The sequence below is a fragment of the Anabrus simplex genome, chromosome 10 (assembly GCF_040414725.1).
Source record: "Anabrus simplex isolate iqAnaSimp1 chromosome 10, ASM4041472v1, whole genome shotgun sequence".
In the NCBI taxonomy this organism is placed as follows: Eukaryota; Metazoa; Arthropoda; class Insecta; order Orthoptera; family Tettigoniidae; genus Anabrus; species Anabrus simplex.
In genome coordinates this window covers 117,902,382-117,916,895 of record NC_090274.1, presented here as the reverse complement: position 1 = coordinate 117,916,895, position 14,514 = coordinate 117,902,382, and the positions used below count along the sequence as shown (strand labels likewise).

General features: G+C 37.2%; 1 protein-coding gene across 1 annotated transcript in view; it reads left to right on the top strand.

Annotated features, from left to right (window-relative positions):
* Positions 1 to 14,514, top strand: part of LOC136881841 (zinc finger protein 135-like) — a 32,145-nt gene that overhangs the window by 12,458 nt on the left and 5,173 nt on the right. Inside the window, exon 4 of the mRNA XM_068229368.1 lies at positions 10,976 to 11,058. Coding sequence (XP_068085469.1) covers positions 10,976 to 11,058 — 83 coding nt within the window. The remainder of the gene's footprint in view (positions 1 to 10,975; positions 11,059 to 14,514) is intronic.

Genomic DNA, 14,514 nt, shown 5'->3' with positions numbered 1-14,514 from the left:
AGGGATTTTATTATTTATTACCAGGTAGGTGATTCTGATAAGACGCAGACTCCTGCAGGACTAAATTCCATCACCAACTTTTTTTCTTATTAAGTATGCATCTTAAGTGTTCAGTATGAAGGTGAGTTGGATCCCGTAATTTATTATTATTATTATTATTATTATTGTCGCCGAGTTTTCGTGGATCACAGAGAGGTGAAAGAAGGTGCTGGTTTGAATGCGTCTATCTAAGATAGGCAAGGATTAATTTAAAACTTTGAATAAAGGTTATATTTCTTTTCAGATATTAAATTCTAACAAACAACAAATTTTCAGATACAGAGGTAGTTTGTACAAAATATAAAAACAGAAAAACGTAGAAATGTTTAATTACAAAATTGGAGCTTCCAGCTCCCAATTTACAAGGTCCCTACATCACTACTGTAGCGTTTAGTTGGATAGGCAAGAGATGAATCTCCCAGTTTGTTTTACAGGAAATTTTAAATCACAATTTTCAAGAGCACTTTGCTCCAAAGGTTACCAGTCATCGCCTTCCAAAGGCACCATTCAATATCACATAAATATATTTTACATTTTTATAAAATAGCCTCAATGCTCTGCAGTTCTACTGAGGAGACTACGCTCCCAAAGCCTTACAGCCTTTAACTTTTACACTAGTGATTAGAGAGTCTTGCTCAATCATATTTACACTTTCTGGCCTCTCTAGGCACAACGTACAATTAACAAGACCATTTCAATTGATTTTACTGGCCCAAAAATCAAATAGTATGGAGGCGGTATCTTTTGCTTCTTGAAATCAAAGTGGCCCGACGATGCAGAGGCTAATCCCACACAGCTGAGGTGACTATATGGAGGAAACTTAAGTTAAAAGGCTATGGATAAAATATGGTTACAAAAACTTAGTCACCTCAAAAACAAGTTGATAGGGAACTCGAGAAGGTGTCACACTGTCTATTCCCGAATTTCAGTTAAGTACACTTGATTTACTCGAACTTTGAAGAAGAAAGAGGAGTATACATAACTACTGAAATGGAAAATGGTGGCCATTACCTTAGCTGATATTCTGCCTGCCGATGGATGAGACCCCTGCCTCCTCACTTAGCACACACACTCAATAGCACGACGATCAGTAATACAAGTTAACTCAAAAAAGCGTAAGCTTTTATACCCGAGAGGAAGGGTCTTGAAGGCTCTGGGCTAAGACCAGACACACACCATCATTTTTATTGGACAGTCGAAAAGTTACAAAAAGCCTATGATTGGCAGAAAAATAAATACACAAAATTTTTGATTTGCCAGACTCCAAGCCTGGCGGGATGGGTAAGAAGTGTTGAAAACCTAGTAGTATCCAAAGCAAAGAAAGTCCGTTCAGTTCAGAAAACCTATAAACACAAAATTTCTATAAATTTCTAATTGTTCCACTTTACACCAGAGTGCATGACATCAGTTGTTTAATAAAGACGTCTGTGGAGAAATATCCGAACTTCTTGAAATAGCTGTTGCCAACTATGATACACCAAAAAAAGGAACAAAAGAATTGCAGTCTGTTTAGAACACCTAAATATAACACATTACTCTATCACTTTAGTAGTGACATCTGTTGACTAACGTTCCAACTTCTTGCACTAGTTGTTTCAATTTTTATGTGTTAGGTAGCGTTCTTCAATGCGCTTCATTTAAATGCACGGGGTTGAGGTGTACCTCCTGGTACAATTATCATTATTAGTGTGTGTGTGTTTTTGGCACTCAATAGTTTAATTGCCTAGCTGAGTAGCTTAGCCGGGTAAAGTGCTGGCCTTATCTTTCTTATTGTGCATGAATGTTTTCAATTGGCGACAAGTCCAATGATCAGGTGGGCCAGGACAACAGTCTGACATTCTGTCACTACAAGAAAGCACGTGTTCTTGCAGTGATATGTGTCCTCCAGAAATAAGGTGTCTGGGATGTCGTGCAGAAAGGGTATGTCATTCACGTAGGTCAAACTGGTAACAATGACCTGGACACGCACCAACTGTGATTTGTAGTTGTACCCAATAACACCCCATACCATAATGCTTTGAGTTGGCGCTGTATGTCTTGTGTGAATGCAGTCAGTGTGATGTCTCTCCCCCAGTCTGCGGCGAACGAAATTGCGGCCATCATTTTCAAACAGACATAACCTGGATTCGTCTGAAAACACTGTCTGCTGCCATTCCTGTCCTCAGAGATGTCGCTTCATACACCATTGCAGTCTAGCATGTTTATGCACATTAGTCAAAGGTAGGGGGAGGAGTGGACGATGCGCCGGTAACCCAAATCGAAATAAACTGGGATGGACTGTCACTCCTGAAATTACGATATATTACACTGTTCCACTGTTGCGCCAGAGCCGAGGAGAGCGCGTATCTGTGCTGCAATGCCATTCGGATTAGGTTTCGATCTTCTTGGATTTGGGGTGTTATGGGCGGTGCGACCAGACCCATCTGGTCGTGTTCTACAGCTTTCTGTGAACGTTCTGTACACACTTGTTGCACTGCCGACACACTTCTTCGTATACGAGCTACAATTTCCCAGATAAATGTATCACGTTCTCTCATACCTCTTTTAAAATCACTCGTCTGACAGTACTTTTCTTGCATATGTCTGCGAGGCATCCTGCACATTTGCTCAAGTCACACTGATCCAGTACCTTCGGTTTACTGCGACAATGAGAGCCGCAGGCAAAATATACCAGTCAGTGGTGGTGCACAGATATATCGATGTGGACCTTGTACCTGAGGTTCGACGTGGTTCAAATGCTAATCATTTCTTCAGAACATACTAGTCCACATGTCTTGTGAATATGAACTTCCTATCTCTAGTCTTTCAAGCTGTTCTGGATTTTAAGGACATGAGTGTATTTCAGTCACTCACAAAATTTACCAACACCAATAAGTAGATGAGAAGCGATAAGAATCTGTAACAACACAAAATAATAGAAAACATTATTTCAAGAATGAAGTCCTTCTGAAAAGGAAATTAATATTTAAAAAAGGTATTTACATTTTTATGATGGAAGTTGATTCAGTTCTGGCTGGCGACGTCTCATGATTGGTCCCTTTACCACCCTTCAGGTTGTGGTGGGATCTCCCCTTTCGGTAGCACATTCCGGAAGGAATATCCCTTGCAAGGTGCACCATGATGAACGTAGAGAATTCTATTGCAAACAGCATCATGATTCCCCTTGTTCCTTGTCTTGCAGGCTTCCTTTAACAGTAGGCTTCCTCACCCACATGCACCCTCACACACACACACTGAAACTAAAACAGCACATTAATAGGTGCTCCAACCACGCCTATTTAAATGTCAGTCGACACTTAACTTGCGGGTTCAGATGATTTAAGCATACTACACATATTCTGGAATTAATATTGTAGTGGTTATGTCTTGCAGAAGACGAAATTCTTGGCGTAGAATATCTTGTAGGATTGTAGTGGGAAAGCGAAGCGAAATTGTTGTCTAAAGTAGAGCAGTATGAAAGCAGTACAGTAAGAGCTGAGTAAGTTGATCATCGATTACACACTGCCGTTAACTGTTCCCAGCCTAGAACATGTGATTAGTTGGAAACCAATCATAAAATTTCTTCACGTCTTCTTTAAAAATCTTGGTTCGAAACTGGTCTTGTGAAGAGTTTTGAAAACTTGCTGGCCAGTGCTAGCCTTGAAAAAGTTAGCTATTCATATCTGTCGCATGCTAAATTCCTGACCAATACGAGAAAAGGAACGGATCGCTACGCAGTCATGCAGCTAATGCGCTTAAAGGAGACTTGCTCTAAGGTTATCAGATCCTGGTCTTCACCACAGATGTTATAAATGGCCCACTGGCCGAATTAAATTAGGCTTTTGCGGCATTCTCAATGTTAACTGTAATTATGCCATATTCGGATACAATATGTTGTAGATGAAGGATTTCTTTCCACAGTATATACTACTGTTTAAATGATACAGGAGTATTAAAATTGTATTATTTTGATATTTTGATGCGTTGATATTTTGTATAAATCCTATGTGTGATGTGATAATTGCATTGTTGGATAAAATTGTTGTGTAGAACTTTAAAGTGAAACTATCTGTAGATTTGTACAGTGCTTATGCAGTGTCATTCTACATTATTAACAGTTTTCTGAGATGCCCAGCTATATATAAGCTGTTAATTTTAATACTGTAATTGGTTTTACAGTAAAATAGTGATAATCATTTCATTTACTATTTGTTGATTGATAATTCACCCAAGTGTCATTGAAATGTATTTAATCCAACCCAATCTCTTCCCTTTGGAGATAAACTGACCCATGAGCATTTCTCTGTGCCTAGATACCTTTGAACCATAATTCCCGTTTAGAGCATATACCGTGCAGTTTACTAGTGTTTTCTTACACTTCGCTGAGTGTTAGCTTCCAAATATTCCATGGAATAATTCTGGACGTCGGTTTATCTTCAAACAAGTGTATACATTGTTTCTTAATATGGATAGGTCTGTGGTGATATAGGACAAAGTTCATAGAACTATTGTGATAAACCTATATCTTGATTGTTGTCTCTTTTTCTCTGTACCTCAGAGGGAGAATTTGTTTGTTGTATCGTGTGGTACTGAATGTTCACATTGTCAACCAATGTTAGTTGAAGTGAATTGTTTTTGAGTGTTTCACTCTAACTGAAGTTCAACTTGCGTTAGTTTGATCACCTCAAGAACAATGTATATGGCAGTTTTTGTGAGTAGAGTTCTTTTGTGCGGTTTTCTTTGGACTGTCCTACAAGAATATAAGCATAAACTTGGAAGCATGGTCTATCGTAATTACGATGCCAATATGCTTGACAAGTCTCGTAAAGGGATTCTTGGTGAATGTCATGCAGAGAAACTGCGAAGAAGTAAGGGCTACCTCGATCCTAGAAACGAAGAGCATAGGTAGCCAGCCCATCTTGACTTCAAGGGAGGAAAGCTCTGTATAGAATTTTGAAAGATGTGCATTTGGGGTTCTACTTTACTCTTTAGTTTTCCAACGTAACTCCATGTATCGTAAAATTTTGGACATGTATATGAAAACTTATGTCAAAATGTGCATGTAAATATGGGGAACTGTGAACACTGATTTTTAAAAATAGAAACTTAACATTTTGTTTGAAATTACATATAAAGATACTCTCACAATAAGTATTGGAAGAGAGGGAATTCAAGCAATTGCTTCTTTGTGGTACTGAACAACAGGCCGTTTAGCTATCAGCCTGCATTTCGAACCCACTGTCGACAGCCCTGAAGTGCATGTTTTCCATGGTTTCACATTTTACAGCAATGAAGTAGTGCGACTGTCCTTTAATTAATGCCACAGGTGCTTCCTTCCCACTCCTAGCCATTTTTAGCCCATCATCACCATACGACCTATCTGTGTCGGTGTGAAAGGGAAATGCTAGAAACCATCAAATAAGCAAAATGCCGTAGGTTATGTTCAATTAACTTTCATTAGTAAGCCTTAAATTTATGGTAATAACTGGCCACTGTTCTTTGACTGATAATTACATTCAGACTTTTCACCTTTTGTCTCTTTCATAAACCAAGGGAACCAAATGTTATGTTCATAGTCAATGAAAAGTCACATTCTCATAAGTTCCAGAGATTCATAATTTAGGAATATTTGTTGCTTCATATAAACTATTGTAATTAGGATACATCTAAATGTGGCTTAGAATTATTGTACAATATTTATTTTATTGTTAAATATCATTCTTGCTTTTTTATTACTAAATTTTTCATTGTAGGGGAGATTTCTCCTTAGAAATTTAGTTCTCACTTAAATTCTATATTCCTGTTAACCTGTTGTAGTTAGGAATGTCCGGTAACTACTGTGTGATCCCCTCAGAAAGAGAAGACATACTTGTACTAAGAATTCAGGCAGCTTTCCAAGTCGTTCGCCACACATTACACATCCTGGACAGAGTCACTACTACACCATTGTGAACTATGCACCAAAATAGGAGGGAGCTATATAGAACATCTACTGTAATCAAATCGTTGGTCGTATTGATTCCTTCGTTTAGTATTTCATTGAATTTACAGTGTTCTGAGTGAAGGAATACACAATCGCGACGCATCTTCGAGCATGTTAATTGCTATAGAATTTTACTGCGACAAACAGATGAGAAGAGAAACAATCTGGTGCTTTCCTCGACTGACAAGTGTGTCTTAAATAAAGTGTGTTCTTTAACTGTGTGTGCAGTTACGGCTATTTAATAAATGGGCTGTGGATATTTCCTCTTACAGACAATCCTATTGAAGTCGTATGGGGAAGCATTATCTCTGGCTGCACCATACACTCTACAACCCCTCCCTGCCCTTGTCTTCCCTGAAACACGGCAGCAGCTCGTCAGTTTGAATCGCGCACCGGGAGGTAACAATTTAACCTCATTTTCTCAAAAAGAATAATTTTCTCCTCCAGTCTGATTGAACCATTGTTCTTAACATAACACGAGGAGCATCCTTGTTTTTTGTCGGTATAGTTCTGATAAACACTGCACACCACTGAACTCAAAGGAAGGAGAAAGTAACTATTTTGCGGCTGGACCAAAATTGACAGTCGTACCAAGAAAACACACTCCAGACCATCACTGAAGTTGGATGCTTCACTCTCTGCTTCACTCAATCTGGAAGGAATGCCTGTCCTTTCCTTCTGACACATTGACTTGTCTCTTCTTCGACAGGAAATACCGATTCGTCACTAAAACAAACCTGAAATAAATAAAACAAATAAGCCTAGCATTAAATGCAATAAGCTGTACCGTTTGAAAGAAAAAAATCATTCATTTACTCTACTGTACGGTTACACCACTTAGGTTGGGTTAAAATGGAATAATGAATGATAATTTAGGAATTACAGAAGTTGTCATGGAATTGCCTGTTTCCATTCATCAGATGACCAATTCTGGAGTGTCTTGGCCCACTGGAACCTCTTTGTAGCCATAGCAGGAATAATTTCGCTTTTCTTTGAGGTCGTCTTGCTCTCATTGTAGCGTTAATCAGCTTTCGTCTCACAGTCCTGGCTGGTACCAATGACCCATTCTCTTCTAATTTCCTACGTAAATCCAAACTAGTAACCTTGCGGTTGTTTACTGACAAATTAATCAGTTTTGCTTCCTCCTTGGGGTTAGTTTCTTCTTTCGCCCACAGTTTCCAACACGTTGTTGACATCTTGTCTTCCCCTTATTTTAAAATTCTACTTACAGATTTCTGTGATATTTGCAATCTAGAATATATCTCTTGCTGTGAATAACGTTTCTCAAAAGTAGGTCTCTGACAATGCGTTTCTTGGCGTAGGGTCCTTTCGTCTCCCCATAACCTGAAAATTTTACAATTCTCTAGAACCACTCTGAAGAAATGTCAACTAAACTCGTGAATAGTATCAATAATGCGTGTAACTTACAGAATGCACAGTAGTAACAATAGGTCACATTATTTACTTCCATACAGCAACAATATGCAGATATACACAATAAACAACAGAACATGTTCACTAACAAAAATGACACAAAACCATAGGAATAATGAAATTACATTGCGGTTCTCACTGTAGTCACTGTATCAAAAAATACAGTAGTGTAGACAGGGATATTCCAAGTGGCAACCATCAAACACGTTCAAGGATTTGGCTATAAAGGTTGATAATTTACATGAAGATAAAAATATACGTTTTACCATAAGAATTTGGCCACATCTGGTGTTTTTCTAGAAAATAGAACTCAGAACATTGGGGTAGGTGAAGCTTTATTTGATCCTGTAACAATTATTGGATTGGCTCCAACAGGGCAGTATTATGAGATCTTTATTTTTTTATGTATATAAACAACTAGCAAATGTACCCGTGCTTCGCTACGGTACTCTACATTATATACGGATATCGAAGTAGATTACAGCATTGTGAAATACACAGACGTTGTTTCCAATGTAAGTGCGATTTGCGTAATTGCGATGATAACGGAGAGCCCACTTGCCTACTGCAATTCACAAAGAAGTTGGTAATTTTCATTTAACGGAAGGCCCCATTGCCTAGTGCGCGGCCAAATTCGATTTAGGGAGGTTTCGTTACAATGGCAGACCCCATTTCCTACTTTCAGATAGATCACAGTTAAGGAACTTGTGTTATATTTCCAAGGAACTTCCCTACTGCCAGTCAAAATTGAGTTGTGTTCTTATCATTATAATGGCAGACGCATTTTCTAATGTCAGTCAGCTTACTGCCAGTCACACCGAGTTGGTGAGTTTCCATTATAATAGCAGGCCACTATGCCTAAAGTCAGTCACATTTTAGATGGGTAAATTTAATTATAATGGGAGACACCCTTGCCTACTGACAAACAGAATCGGGTAAAAGAGTTTTGAAAAAAATTCACGCTCCCTTGTCTTCAGTTAGTCGAATCGAGAAGGGAACTATTCATTACAGTGATGCTCAGGTGTTGGATGACGACCCCATTCTTACTGCCTGTCAATGTCGATGTTGGGAGGACTGATTACAATAGCAGACGCTCTCCTGCTCACAGTCACTATCGATTTGCAATGGCAGACAAACCCTATCTAGATCGCTACAAATCGACATCAATGAATGAATATAGATCGCCATACGGAAGTATATGGATGTCTACCTTCATTTACAGAATAACTTCTGCTAAACGGCACATCATATCGAAAAACGGATAGTACGATAAGACGCCTCTGGCGACATTTAGCGATCTAAATAGCTGGTCTTGTGATATGTTCAAGTATCTCCTCTATTTAAGGGTAAGATTGTTTTAGAAAAGTTGAATAGGGTGAAATTGATGTAAGCTTTTCACATATTGAATTACTTTTCAGATACTAATGTGACAGCTTAAAACATAGAATTTAGCACACATATAGTTACTCGGTGGGCTAATATTCGTGTAGAATTTGATGATCCTATCTTTCCCATAAGTGATTCAAACCATCAGTTGCAAGGTGCAAAATTCAGGTACAATCAAGAAACAGACCCCAATATGACGTATAAGGGAGAGAGATACAACAAAAAGTCATAGGAGCAAAGTTGTAGAACACTCCAAGTCGAACGGATATTGTGCCATCCGTTTCGTGATACGACTTAACGTTCAGCCATCAAACACCTCAAAAGGAATGTCTGCACAGTCATTAAAGTTGCCTCCATATTTCGATATCTTTGGGGGTAAAAGTGAAAAATTTGAACATCTTGGAAATTTTCCGTCGGTTAGGGACTAAAAGCTATAATGTATCCAATTTTCAATTTTCTACCTCTTCTGGCAGGTTGTGCCGCCATCTTGATTTGGATAAAAATTGGGAATTACTGAAAATGTTAAGCCCTCAAAACCTATAGGTTGTCGCTTTGGATAAATTATCGGACTGTGTTCTTATGCTAAGCCCAAAATTTGAGGGCCCTAGTGTGCCTCTTCAGGGAATTTTTAGAATTTTCGATTTTTCTAGGGATCCTGGGGTCATCAGTTTCTCCTGTACCAAGCTTCAAATTTCTGATATTTCTGGAAGTGCCTCATTAATTCACGCCTATTTTCATTTTTAAATATTTACATATACATCGCTTCAGACCGACTTGCATTTATATATGTAATAAATAATTTTCACGGTTGTGAGTAACTGCAGAAAGACCTTGACAATATTGTTAGATGGACATTTGGCAATGCTATATTGGCGAACGTTGTGGAAAGTCAGGTTCTCTGTTTCACAAATAGAAATAGTCCTCTCTGATTTAATTATTGTGTTGATGGGAAGACTTGGAGAAAGGAGACAAGCTGTTCGATTAAGCAGTATATTCTGAGATGTCGTTGGAGAGATGGCTTGGAATGACATTAGTTGATGAATACATTTAAGTCATGTTCTTTAAGAGTAGGAAAGGTCACAACATGAAGATAAGTTGTAATTCATGGGGACAAATATTTGGCAAATATTCACTTATAGGAAGATGATTTAGTGATTGAAATAATTTACGAAGGGGGTTGTTTCATATATTTCCACACTTTCTTTCATCTTTTCTATATAAACAACCAACAGTCCTAAATGCCGTTGTTTGATTGATTCATTGATTCACATATAGAAAGATGGGAATAGTGGAATATGAATATAAGAGGATGAATAAAATAGCAAGTCTTTGTGGAAATAGGGACCAATAGAAAGAGAAAAAGAAGCAAGGAATGGTATAGGGTAAGGATTTGGAAAATAGTGTTTATTATTATTTATTTTCCTTAAATTGTTCACATACTCGGTAGTGCGTCCACCTACACATGTATGTGTACATATACTCTGCTGAATATTCACAAATATGTAGGTAATTTTAAATTTACGTATTTACAAATATTCCTCCTTTTCTATGCTACCTTGTCTACTGCTATCCAACAGTGTATTCCTTTTCATGCTCTTATCTCTCTTATCAGTTGTCTGAAAAGCTGTGGCAAATGGGACTCGAATTAAAACGCAGCAGGTCGTTATGTTTCAAAAATGGTAAACAAATAAATAAATTCAATGTAAATTTTAATCTAATATAAGTTCTATAGTATTATTTGAAGTAGTTGCACAAGTTGTATATGTATTGATTATGTTTGTAATACAGAAGGTATTATGAGTAAAATTTTGTAAATTATATACATTCATTATGGATGAGCTGTGTGCTTATTAGAAAATAATAGTTTGTGTAATACTGTATTTTAGGAAATGGTCTTCTCTGTTCTTTCAAAGTTTAGTGCTTCATAATAATGTATTTCTGTGTACCATTTGCCACCAAGGTAGACACCTCTCTTGCATTTAAAGTGATTTTCATTTGATTGTTCCTTTCCATTATATATTTTTAATAGGAGTTAAATAAATTATATTCTTATTGTGCCACTATGAAATTTATTTTCTCAGCTGTTCCTTGTTTAGGCCTATATATTTTTATTCCCTTACTTCTTTATTCTGCTTTTTTATTTCTTACTTATAGCCTTCCGAAGATATTAAGGAGGAAATTTTTGTAGAGGAACATACTGATGATCAGCCGTTGCCGTACGTCAAAGAAGAAACAAAGTACGTACACTACAAATCCTACACAATATGCAGTATGTTGTACCTATTCAGAGCTGTGTTCAGTAGTGGTTGGTTTATTTCCATAAACTGGCCATTTTCGTCCGTTTAATCCTTTCCTTACAAGGTTACCTTTAAATGCAAGTATCTTAAAATTCTATTGGTTAAAATTATCTAGAATATTCAGGAAATTTATGATCATATTTAATGTTCCATCATATGGTTTGATTGAATATATATCTACGAAAAGAATATCTGGTGAAGCTGAATATTTTTTAAGTGTATTTATATACAATACATTTAAGCAAATATGAAAAAAGTGTTCTTTCTTTCACTGTCTCTGCATCATTTGTTCATCACATTCGTATCATCTGAAATGCCATCTGAATCTATTGCCTCCAGATATTCTGAGTAAGTTTTTGTACGTTGATACCAACAGTGACACACAGAAAAAGCAATGTTTGTAGTTTACAATTTAATCTACAAATTCAAGATTGTTAAGTTTTATTTACATTTCAAACAATATAATTATTTCCACTGACATAATCAGTTTCATTAATCAATATAATGATGGTTGAGTTCAATAATGAAATAATCAAAGAATGCCATTTTAAAATTATTTGGTTAGATTCCTTTTTTTAATGATCATTTCTGTTCTCTTGTGTGTTGAGTCAGTCTCCTCCATTTGTGAATGCCAAAGCAGATAATGTGTTGTAGAAATGAAACGTTCAGATCAGTAGTTCTACATCTTCGATATTATAGTTTTCAAATAAAATTTCTGCATTGTTGTAAGCGTAAAACATTTTGGTATTGAATTTATGTTTGTTCCAGTGTTGTGGTCACACTTGTTGAACCATTTTAGTGTAAGTGCTTGTAATGAGTTGATTGCAACCATACTTACACAATTAGTATAGACTAATAAAATGGACAAGTGGAGTTTTAAACTTGTGCAGTTTGCCTAAAACATTCAGATTTATTCAAGTGATGTTATTATCTCATAAAAGTAGGCAAATAGTGCAATGATATAATATTATTTCAAAATTGTAATTATTGTCACTGACCTTACAGAGTAACACAAGTTTATATTCTGTTTTCAAACATTTAATCTCATAGTGTTTTTTGAATTGTAGGTGTGCCAATGCTAATTAATTTTTTGCTCTCACACCTTTGTTGGTTGCTGAGTGAAATGATCTTTGATAATCCCTGGGAAATGATTGTATAGTCTCGAATTGTTGCTCTTAACCAAGCCCTTGTATCGGCAAGTCACGGCCTAAGGTTTTACTTCAAACCGGATTAGTGATGGAAACTAAAAATTCTGAATAGTTTATTTTATTTTGAGGGTGGTTAGAATATTCTCGACTCTTATGCAATGCATTGAGTTGTTCATACTGTACATTCACAACTAGTGGCAAGAAATATTCATGTCAGTCCTCAGAACTACCCAGTACCAGCTCACACTCTCTCGTTAGTCAAAGTAGAACCATGCACAGAACTGAAGATCCCACTAATATGTCAACTCTTCGAGGTTCAAATCCTGCTGTTTTTTTGTAATTCGTGTGTAACAGGATACAATGGGCTACGTTAGAGACAATCTTTTATTATGACCACTAGTAAAAATGTTGCTTATGAATGCTTTTCACACACAAAATGCAGATTTATATTTTTTGATGGAGTCTAAATTAGCTTCCTACTCCCTAAACATATTTTATGCAGAGGTATTCTCGGACCATGAAAGCGACTTCAGTTTTATGTATCTTCGTTTTCCTTGATATATATGGCAGAGGACAGTCCGTTGTCTACCTACTTTAGTCTATTGTGTATCATAGATTTTAGATGCTTCTGAAGGATTCAGTCGACCGGATCTTATCTACTACTTCCCACTTTGTTTTACATCTCACATCAGGCGTTATTTTATCCTGACTCATTTCAGCAGTACAAATATCATGCAGCAACTTAAATGACTTATCTTAAAATATCTAAAATATTTTCCATGCCAGTTTGGTACTCAATTACATAAGAATATGTTTTAAGATTCATAAAATATCCTATTTGCTGACTTACGGAAATACACGTATTTCTGAGCTTACCAATTAGTGATTGGATTACCTTCCATTGTGGAGAGATGCATCGTCCTGGGCTAAATGATTAGTGATCAGGCTAACTTCCGTTTATGTAAAGACACATGGTCCTAAACTAACCACTTACTGATGTGGTTTCCTTCCACTAGTAGCGTGTCGATTGTCACATGGCCCTGTGCTGACCAGTTTGTGCCACTCCTCCATGATCTTTATATTTATAGACTGATTGGGGTGAAAATAAACTGATTATTATGATCGTCTACTATCTATGACGTATGTATGCAGAAATATGAATTGCAAAATTCCACTCAGGCTAGAATGCACTGACGGACTCCCCTCTTGTTGGTACTCGTAGAATTTCACCGGATATTCAAACTGTCCCTCCCATTTAACACAGATAATCCTAAAATTGTATTTTGTTGATTTATATATTTTCTTTATAATGCATTTATAGGAGTCACTGTAACATGAAATCCTGAAGCGTTCTGCCATTCAAACCCTATTTTGTGAAAATAAGTCTTTATAGATATCGGACATAGGCTTTAGGGGAGAGAATTTGAATGTACAACATACTAAGTTGAATGATATTATGCGTAAAGTATCCATTGCATCCCATTTTTATAACAGTTTATTCATCAGTCTACTTGTTATTCTGCTTCTTTAGTGTTAGTCCTGCCTGGTGGGTCCGGTGTTGTGATTCATTGTCTCCAGTTAGTTCGATCTCGGGCCATGTCTGTATGTAGTCTCACTGCTTTCAGGTCGTTGTGCACTTTATTTGTCCTATGATGACTTGTTCGTCTCTTGCGCCTCTTTTCACCAACTCTCTGTGTATACGCTGACTTACCCAATATATCACCCCCTGCACGCAACACATCCCCAACCACCGCACACACCTTTCCTCAATTTTCTTCTGGATCGGTGCAATGCCAAAATGTTTTCTAATAACATCATTTGAAATGTGATCTAGTCTATTTATGCCAGCCTTGTGCCTAAGCAACTTCGTATCCATGATGCTTAGTTGGCGTTCTACCTCCTCTTTAGCTGATTAGCATTCGTTGCCGTAGAAAACGACAGGACAGATATCAATTCAGTAGATCTTAGATTTCAGGTGATCCTTCATCCGACGGCTTTTAGTGCGCCGCTTGTTATTCCCAAATTCAGCCAGGCTTTGTATATCCTTAAGTTGACTTCATCAGTAAGTCGGCCATCATCAGAGATTGTGGGGCCAATATACTTAAATTTCCCTACTCGTGCTATATCTTCTACGTCAACATGCATGGTTCCAACTTCTTGACAATGTAATGCAATGTTTTTGTTGAGGGGCGGGGCTTATTGGGCTAGACGATTGCCCCAGTCTTCTGTTTGACGCTGGAGATCAAGC